Genomic DNA, 10,255 nt, shown 5'->3' on the forward strand with positions numbered 1-10,255 from the left:
TTTCTGAAAGCTGCATTTAAATGGAAATTTAAAAGAACTTCGATTTTCGGTTGTGATATGATTAACGATAGAAGTAATTCTTATTTAATCAAAAACGTGGTATAAAATCATTTCTTTAAATTTTCCAGGCATACGGATTTCTCTTCTGGAACGGTACTTTTGTTCTATTCGTTCTGGAACCGATGAACACCCATCGCTTAAGGAATCTTCAGGCGAACCGTTGACACTCTCCGCCGCTGCTGCTGTTGTTGCCAGTTTGACGTCCCTGACATCTCGCACGTAAGTCACCCCACGATTACTCTGGATAACTAACTTAGCGCCATTCCTTGATACTACCAAGTAACGTTCATTCGAAAAGCTTTTGTCGGTCTTATTCTTCTTCGGAATAGCCATCACCACTATGTCCCCTTTTGCAATTGCTGATTCCTTTGCGCCTCGATAGTCATCCGTATAATTTTTGCTAGTGCTTTTTGCCTCTGCGTCTTTTTCGCGAATTTCTTCACGATCCAAAGTAGAATGCTTTTGTCCCCATAGGCATGGAAATACTCCTCGGTACTTCCATCCTACTAGAAGTTCAAATGGGGTGACTCCTAATCTCGAATTCGGAATAGTATTATTGTGAGCGTGAACATAATTTTGCAAGGCTACTGTCCAATTAATGCCGTCTTCTTTAGCACCTGCCAATGCCTTAATGATTCCTTGATTTTGGCGCTCCACAGCACCGTTTGATTGCGCGCTCAAAGGAATCGATTTTCGGATCTTGACTCCCTTATTCTCCCAGTATTGGATAAATTCAGATCCTTGAAAGGGGGGTCCGTTATCCGTTTGAATTATAAGCGGCAACCCCCAAGTAAGAAAAATCTTACACAAAGCAAGATTTTTAGTTTTCGCGTCTAAACCATGTACTTCTACCACTGACAGATATCTCGAGTAAGTATCTACCAATACCAATAACTCGCCTGAGCCACATCCATGCATACTCAAAAAATCCAGTTGCAGAATTTCCCAAGGTCCTTCTGGTAATGGACGAGAAGACAGTGGAATTGGTGGATTTTTACGTGAAATTACTAAACATGTTTCGCATTTCTTAACATATTGTTCAGCTTCCGCGCTCATTCCGGGCCACCAAAAATATTCCCGCAGTATGCGTTTCATAGCCGAAATTCCTATATGGCCGTGATGAGCATGCTCCATAGAGCTAATTCGCAAATTTAAAGGCAGTACTATTTTGTCCCCCTTGAAGACGGTATTTCCAAGCAGACGTAGATCTTTTTCGTGTGCTCCGAATTTATGCAATGTTTTTGGCCAGATATTAGATTCGACTGCTTTTCGTACTTCGGTCAATTCGGCGTCGTTTTCTGATTCAGCTTCGATTTCCGTCCATGAAATATTCATGTCCTTTGCATCAAGAGAATACAAAAAATGTTGATCGTTGTCTTCGTCAAAAGCTTCGTCAGATTGTGATCTACTTAGAAGTCTCGACAAAGCATCAGCTACATTTAAATGGCCCGGAATTCTTTCTATAGACATGTCAAAACATTGCAGTCTAAGAGCCCATGATTCCGCTCTAGTTATGGATCTTTTGCTACTACGATATCCATTACCAAAAATAAATTGGTTAGCTTCGGAATCAGTGCGCACTGTAAACTTGAGGTTGGTCAAATAAAAACGAAATCTTTCAACCCCCCAAACGATGGCCAATGCCTCCCTTTGTGTTTGAGGGTATTTAGCTTCTCTTACTGTTAATGCTTTTGATGCGCACGCTATGATTCATGGGATGTCTTTGTCGTCGAACTGGATCAAGACCGCTCCAAGCCCTATGGGCGATGCGTCTACGTACAGTTCCGTTTTGTGTTTATAGTCGAAATATCCTAATCGTTTTATTGTTTGGAGAGCTTCTCGTTTCAAATGATTGAACTCTTCTTCTTCTGCGTTGTCCCAATAGAAAACATCAGAGTTAGCTAATAGCCTCATACGTTCTGTTTTGTCGGCTCTATTGGTAATAAACCTTTCAGAAAAGTTTACTAAGCCTAAGAAGCTCTTCACTTCAGCCTGAGACTCAGGTCTTCGAAATCTTTCTAAAGCTTGCAATTTTTCCTCATCGACGTGTAAGCCGTCACTTGACAAACAAAATCCAAGGAATTTAACAGTTTGTTGGGCAAAAACACATTTGCTTTCATTGAGGAGGACATTGTGTTCTTTGAGTCGATTTAACACTAACTTTAAATTAGAATCGTGCTGCTCTCGAGTCCTACCGTGAACCAGTACATCATCCAAGTAATTGACGGATCCTGGACAATTATTTAGGACAATAGTCTCCATGGCTTCTTGGAAAATATCGGGCGCGTTGGTGAGCCCAAATGGTAATCTTTTGAACCGGTACGTCGCACTACCAGCGAAAAAATTCGTCAGATGCCTCGATTCCTCGGACAACTCCACGTGAAAATACGCGCTTGTCAAATCAAGTGTCGAGAACCATTTGGCTCCATCCAGATTCGCTAAAATAGAGTCGAGAGTCGGCATTCTGAATGGGGTTCTATTTATACATTTATTGGGTCCCCTTAAATCGACGACTAACCGAATGTCTTCTTTGCCCTTCGGCACTACCAATAAGGAGGAGCAGAAGGACTTATTCATTCCTTCTGTTACTCGTTCGATGATTCCTGATTCAAGCAGTTCATTAAGTCTTTTCTCGGTCTCTTGCCTGAAAGCAGGTGGGATGTTCGTATAAATATTCCTTGACGGAGGTTTGCTAGCATCGTATGACAATGTAACTGCCGGCATAACAAATTTTGGAAACTCAGCACCCTCCGACAACGTGTTTAGCTCTCCAGCCAACAGGGAACTAATAAGCTTAGCCGAATCTTCCCCAACAGGCACACGAAGTCCTAACTGTAGAACACTATATCGAATTGCTGTTTCTCTACCCAGAAGAGCTCTTGCCCCTGAGATGACATAAAATTTTTCCATAAGGATTGGTCGGTCATCAGAAAGATACAATTCAGCTACGAATGTTGCTTTAACAGGAATCACTTCCGACTGAGCATATGCACGGAGCGGTTTGTCTGAACCCTCTCTGACGTTGTATAAGTTATCCCGTGAGGCACTACTACTGCTTAGCAATTTAAAAGTTTCACTGCTGATCGTATTGACTTCTGCCCCGGAATCTATCAAAAACTCTACCGGAACATCAGCAATTCTGCCAACAATTAATTCTTCAGTAGTTTTGGTATCACCTACTTTGCCTATAGAGAGTGGTATTTCTAACAATTGTTCAGCATTTTCCTTTTCCTAGAAAGGAATTTTCATTGTTGAATTATGTATTTTCCATAGTAATCCCTCATGTTAAATAAAAAACTCAAAGAAATTTCTGCTAGCTTTTTTTATATTTTCTCTAACTATTTCAATTTCAATTATGATACTATGTGACGGAAACGAGATTTTGTTTTTTTTTTTTTTTTCATTGCGATAGTGGGATAATTAATGGGGTGAACAGAATTATAATTCAGAAAAACATACTGATTTAAGGTTTTCATGTGGCCCCCCATAGGGGGCGGGGGTGTGAACTAAATTTAAAAAAAAAAATAATTAATCGGAAAAACTTACAGATGGATCTCCATTTGTTTGATCATTCATATCGCCATCATTACTAACTTTCAAAATTCTCTTTGTTTTAGGAGCAACCGCATCTTCATGGCTATTCTGGTTTCGACGTTTCTCACCCAGCTTAGAACATCTGTTCCGTACAATATCAGAGCAAGCCCGTTGAATATGACCTTCCAGGCCGCACTTATCACAAACTTTAAACTTTGCGCTGCAGTCCTCGGCGTCATGAAAATTTGCAGTACAACGCCAACACGGGACCGGTTGTTTTATTGATGAAGAATCATAATTGGGACGGAAGTATGGACCTTGATTGTTACGCCAGTTATTACGATCAGACTTGGGCTGATAGCCGCCGCGAAATGTAGATTGATAGGCACCACGGTACGCGGTTTGAGATCCGCCTCGGTATGGATTTTGGTACCCTCCACGATTTTGGAACTGGTACCCTCCTCGTTGAGTTTGGAAACGACCGTTGGATCCACGATTTCTGGATTGTTGAGAAAAAGTAACTGCAGCTACCGAATTTTCAGTCGATTGAGAATGCGTCTTAGCAAACACTTCTTCGTTCAGTTTGTCGAGTTCATGGGAACGAACTTTTTCAACAAGATCCGATAGGGACGATCCCTTCCTAAATATTTTCCGACCAATATCGCGCATTTTTACATCCATAGAGTGACATTGAATAACATCAGCTACATTTTCGACAAGCTGTTCGTCATCGAAGTCACACATTTTTGCTGCTGAAATCACACGCTTAACGTAACTCAAATCGGATTCGCCAGTTGTTTGTACCATACTGCGAAGTTTTTGTCGATGAGACGCTAAATATTGTCTTGAACCGAAGTATTTCTGCAGTCTGAAAATGGCATCCGAATAAGGTTCCAAAATGAAATCCGGACCATCGGCAGATGAAGTTGTGTTATCCAGAATGTCCATCAGCTGCTGTCCTGCTTTTATTTTGAAGAAACGCATTTTAGTCGACTCGCTTTCGATGCCAGCCAAATCCATCGAAGCCTCAAGCAACTCCTTCCATTGCTCGAATGACTTACGAGTGACGTCATCTTCGCCCTGCGGAGGTTTACACTCAGGAACGTTCAAAGTTGCCACTGACAGATTATTCATGGACTTAACTAGCATTGACTCATCTTTGCGGTGAGAATAATGGGATTCACGCATAGTTGAGTGTTTTTGCATAAAACTACAATCGTCGATGTCAGGATCTGTAGGCTCAACCAGTTGTCGCTTCTCTGATCGAGCTCTCTTCAGCTTCGTGGCTAGAGCCGAACTACGGATTTTCTCCTGCTTAAGTTTTCTCTTTAGAAGAGCAATCGTTACTTTCGGGCCCTTGATAGTACCTTTACGTACTTTCCTGTGAATTAGGAATATCATGCGTATATTAGATTTAAGATTTCACATATCACATTTCCTTTGCGGAAATTATTCTGATGAAACATTTTTTTTTTTACACTTATAGCAATTTTTATCAAATATCACTAGGTATAATTCGTAACTTTCAAATCAATCATTCAATTTCACCACATGACCTTTCATAGTTGGTTCATTTTAAATTTATGAAACAATAGATAGAATTCAAAATGAGAAAATAATTAATACTCACTACGCGAAATACGCCTCTCGGCTTTTATTAAAACCAATTCAGTTTGTATTTGTAAATACTTAGCCACATACACCAAGTTGTAGCCTTTCAGGGCGTGTTTAATATCATTTCATAATGTGCGATTTAGCCTCTCGGGGCACCAACATATTGATTCGTTGCCTCTCAGGGCTTGACAGTTTTCATCTTATAGTGAAGAACGTTGATAATACTTCAAATAGGTCTCTCGGGCTTTCAGCATAATTCGATTAATAGAATATTGGATTGGCCTCTCGGGGCACCTGATACATCAAATTGTAGCCTCTCAGGGCGTGTTGAATATCATTTTATAATTTGTGATTTAGCCTCTCGGGCAGCAAAATATTCATTCGTTGCCTCTCAGGGCTTAATAATTCCCATCTTATAGTTATTGAAGAACACTGACAATACTTCAAATAGGCCTCTCGGGGCACCTGATACACCAAATTGTAGCCTCTCAGGGCGTGTTGAATATCATTTTATAATTTGTGATTTAGCCTCTCGGGGCAGCAAAATATTCATTCGTTGCCTCTCAGGGCTTAATAATTCCCATCTTATAGTGAAGAACGCTGACAATACTACAAATAGGCCTCTCGGGGCTTCCATCATCATTCGATTATCAGAATATTGACTTGGCTTCTCGGCGCATCCAATACACCAAATTATAGCCTCTCAGGGCGTGTTGAATATCATTTTATAATTTGTGATTTAGCCTCTCGGGGCAGTAAAATATTCATTCGTTGCCTCTCAGGGCTTAATAATTCTTATCTTATAGTGAATAACGCTGACAATACTAAAAATAGGCCTCTCGGGGCTTTCATTCGAATAATAGAATATTGAATTGGCCGCTCGGGGCACCCAATACACCAAATTGTAGCCTCTCAGGGCGTGTTGAATATCATTTTATAATTTGTGACTTAGCCTCTAGGGGCAGTAAAATATTCATCCGTTGCCTCTCAGGCTTAATAATTCCCCTCTTATAGTGAAGAACGCTGACAATACTTCAAATTGGCCTCTCGGGGCTTTTATCATCATTCGATTAATAGAATATTGAATTGGTCTCTAGGGGCACTCGATACACCAAGTTGTAGCCTCTCAAGGCGTGTTTAATATCATTTTATAATGTGTAACTTAACCTCTCAGGCACTAGAATATACATTCGTTACCTGTCAAGGCTTGATAATTCCCATCTTATAGTGAAGAACGTTGACGAAACATCAAATTGGCCTCTCGAGGTTTTTTTTTTCAACCCAATAAAATAATTTTTGAATCAGCCTCTCGGGGCACTCAAGACTTAAATTGATCAGTAGCCATTTTTGAAAAAAAATAAGGCTTCTACTAAGGAGAAAAAATCGTTGTCCGTCAAAGATAAAAACTGTTTGATTAATAGAAACGTTTATTTAAGGATAAGGTTCTCCAGTCTTCTATTGCAAATAAGGGAAATATGATTCTGGAAAATCTGTCAAAGCTTTTTTTTTTATTATTACAGTATTTCTTTTATTCAGCATAATTTGCAATCGAATGGTTTTCCAGCCTTCTATTGCAAATAAGTGAAATATGATTCTGGAAAAAAAATCCGTCAAGCTTTTTTTTTTTTATATATATATTTATATTCTCAATCTTCAGGAAACTATACACAAGCATTCTTATACTCAGCCATTTTGTTAAATATACAGTATTTCATTTATTCAGCATCATTTGCAATCAAAATGGCTCGCACACAAGGCAAAAATTTGTACAAAACTGTGACACTATCACCACGAAAACTTACCTTTTAGGAGCTACTGCGCCATTGTCGTATCCGGTAGAACTTTTTCCCTCGAATTCCTCCATTTTCTTTACTCGTCACTCCACTTTTAGTTTGTTGAATTCACTTGAACACGTCAGCTTCTCAAGACTATTTTCTCCAAACTGACTCGCAAAACGATCAATCCCGCTTTAGGAGCTCCCACTCAGCCGACCTTGATTCTCTTTCTCTCTGTGTAACTCCAACGGTCATTATACCACTAGCTCTATATATTTTTGCTTCAAGGGCTCAAACAGAATAATCTAAAGGAAGGGTACATAGTGTATATTACTTGTGATTTCCTATCGTATTATTATCCCCACTAGCTATTCAATTTGCCACAAGGGCTCGAACAATATAATCATCTGTATTATCATTTCCTACAAGAGTAACGTTCAAAAAAGATAGTAAAACAAACTATCTATTGTTCTCATATTAGAGTTAGTTGCCCTACTTTGGACCTATTAAGCGATGGGTTTAAATATTCGTCAAAAACAAGAGAATTTTATTTAGAAATCAGAAAAGGAACATTTTTTCTGATCTCATTTATCCATGTAAACGCCTGCAAAGATCAGTTGAAGTTTATTTTATTGTAAACTGGCTGAACCGATTTAAGACCTGAATTGGGAAAGAATTCAATTTTTAAAATCCAATTTGACATTTTTGATACAAATTTTCATTATACCTGTTAAGTTGTCAGGAAACGATATTACCGTTACTGCCTTGCGTTTCGATTTCCCCACATATAAACTCACTTCTAATCATTCTTTGAACAATTTCATTCATGGAAGTTCCAAGATGGAACCAATCACTTCCGCCTCTTTTGTTTATTGTTTTTAAATTTTAATTTATTGATTTTAAATATTTAAAAATCTTTCAGCTCGTTTTATAAAGTTGCAAAGATTGAAAATCTCATGCTGTTAAGACATACAGAAAAAAAGCTTATTTCTTGATAATAAAGGGCAATAAATTTTTGGAAAAAAATTCACGTAATACTAGCATTTCTTCAGGTCTTTAAACCTGCGGCTTTAATTTTTTTGGGATTTTGGGGTCAAATTTTGCCATCGTGCCTTCTTTAATTCTACACCCAAAATAATTTAGAAATTATTTTTATGGGATTTTTCACGCAAACTGAAATTTTGTTGCATCATATCGCTTCTACGCGAATCTTGTAGTAACCAGAGTTTTTCAAGTTCGCCCTGGTAGAAACTACTTTATTCCACATGATTGCCTCTTAATATTCACGTAAAATGGATGCTTTAAATCGGTTTCGAGTTTTTTTTTCTCAAATTCTTATAAGAAAAGGTCAGTTCGCTGACTGTGTTCGTTCTAAGGAATTTTTTTGAGAAAGTTAGGTGACTGCTGTCAATTGCCTTAGACCAGGGGTCGGCAACCTTTTGGGTTAGAAGAGCCATAAACTTCAAATTTCAGGGTTGGAAAGAGCTATTATTTTGGTTTAGAATTAAAAAAAAAAAACAAAATATATGAATGATCAATGAAAACAAGTTTTATGAAAACAACTTCAAATTAATACAGAGTTTTTTCTAACTTTTGGATATTTTAAAAATTTATTTCTATTAAGGACATAGATCTCTTCTAGATAGTCAACTATCTAACAGGGTGTGATTTTATATCAATTTTAATGAGTTGTCAAATATCGGGTCAAGGAAATTTTAAATACATATCAAGCTTAAATGAATATTTTGCATAATGTTAAAGTGAAAGAGTTGGACTTATTAACATAAGCAATATATTTCTAATTTCTTCAGCAAAGTGAAATAAATTTTGTTAGATTATCAAGCTTTTCCATGACATTCCCCCAGATTTAGATGATCCTTTCCGAAATTCAGAAGCATGAGGTTAAATTCAACTGAAAGTAATGTAGCCAAAAATATAAATCTCCAAAATCATACAACTGATAAGGGGCCGTTCACATACCACGTGAACAACTTAGGGGGGGGGGGGGGGGTAAGGGTTTGGGTAATGTCCACGAGGACATACTTACTTATAAAATATTTTCTAAAGATGATTAAATATTAAGATGTTTATATCAAAATCTTTAAATTGCAAAGCTTTCCAGTTTAAGTTTAATGATTAGTAGCAACTTGAAAGCAAGTGATAAATATCATAATTTAGAAATTAAAATTTTTTGAAATTATTTTATATCAGGAAATGTTCGTCAAATTCGTTTTAGAAAAAAAGCAAATCTGTACACGTGAACATCCGGGGAGGGGGGTAGGGGCAAGGATGGAAAAAATTTGTCACCAGCATGAAAGCTAATGATTTTCAATCGCCGTTCCCTTTACGATGGTAGCATCAGCGTTCATTTCGGTGTGCGAACTTCTTCCATTCCCGATTGCTTTGATTGGCAGTTAGAACTGAACGAATTCACCACCGATGGCAAATTGAACGTTCTTCGATGCGATTTTTTCCATGCTTGGGTAGGGGTTTACCAAATGTTCACGCTTGTCCACAGAGGGGGGAGGGGGTCAAAAATCTCATTTTGCAGTCCACATGATATCTGAACGGCCCCTAGCTGGTCACACATGTCATTCCAAATTTCGAATTTCCAAAATTCATGCTATCACGCGAACGTGTCGTTATTTTATTTATTTTATGAGTCTACAAAATTCACAAATCTCGTTTTATGTCACATGTGACTCTTCAAAATTCGGCGTCCAATTGAATGAATTATGAACTTATATATATTGTGGATGATGCATTAACTAAATCTGTAGTTTGATCAGTTTAAACCTGTAATATTGACAACAACAAAGAAACAGTACTTTTTGACGGGCAAGATCAGTTCAAGAATTCTTTGAAAGTTTCGAAACAAAAATCAATAAAAATAAATCCACGATGATAACCTAACTTTTGATCAAAAATGTAAAATAATATGTTCGATACTGAAACTTCGTTCAAAATTTGTGTGGTTTTGGAAAATCTGGGCTACAGGCATCACACTTGAAATTTTAAATTTTTCCAAAGACTCAAAGGTTAACTTTACATACAATTTAATTATTAAAAACTGCTTCGGGTTGTAAAGGTCAATTTAGTTATTGATAACAAGTGTTAAACCTGTAATTAAGTTTTCAAATAGATTTCCAGCATTGAATTTATCATTCATTCTCAATGCTGATTTCAGATTGATAAGTTGTCAAACTTCAATTTGTAATTCTCTACTCTTAGTTTTGGAATTTTGTATTTTGAATTTCATGAATTTTCTCACT

At 37.6% G+C, this 10,255-nt stretch overlaps 1 protein-coding gene across 1 annotated transcript; it reads right to left on the reverse strand.

Moving 5' to 3' along the window:
• Positions 1-1,770: 1,770 nt before the first annotated feature.
• LOC129760890 (uncharacterized) lies at positions 1,771-7,072 on the reverse strand. Its single transcript, XM_055758572.1, has 5 exons — positions 7,011-7,072; positions 3,607-4,975; positions 2,579-3,291; positions 2,256-2,524; positions 1,771-1,928 (listed from the first exon to the last, which is right to left on the reverse strand). The coding sequence occupies exons 1-5, from the start codon at positions 7,070-7,072 to the stop codon at positions 1,771-1,773; spliced, it is 2,571 nt and encodes an 856-aa protein (XP_055614547.1).
• Positions 7,073-10,255: the final 3,183 nt, after the last annotated feature.

Source organism: Uranotaenia lowii, unplaced genomic scaffold (genome assembly GCF_029784155.1).
Source record: "Uranotaenia lowii strain MFRU-FL unplaced genomic scaffold, ASM2978415v1 HiC_scaffold_806, whole genome shotgun sequence".
Classification (NCBI taxonomy): domain Eukaryota; kingdom Metazoa; phylum Arthropoda; class Insecta; order Diptera; family Culicidae; genus Uranotaenia; species Uranotaenia lowii.

Excerpts from the sequence above, each read along its gene's own strand:
- LOC129760890 (XM_055758572.1), bottom strand. The coding sequence starts at position 7,072 with ATGGAGGAATTCGAGGGAAAAAGTTCTACCGGATACGACAATGGCGCA. Across the intron at positions 2,525-2,578 it reads AAGGGCAAAGAAGACATTCG|AATGCCGACTCTCGACTCTA; the intron begins GTTAGTCGTCGA and ends AACCCCATTCAG. Across the intron at positions 1,929-2,255 it reads GGATGATGTACTGGTTCACG|AAGAAGAAGAGTTCAATCAT; the intron begins GTAGGACTCGAG and ends GGGACAACGCAG.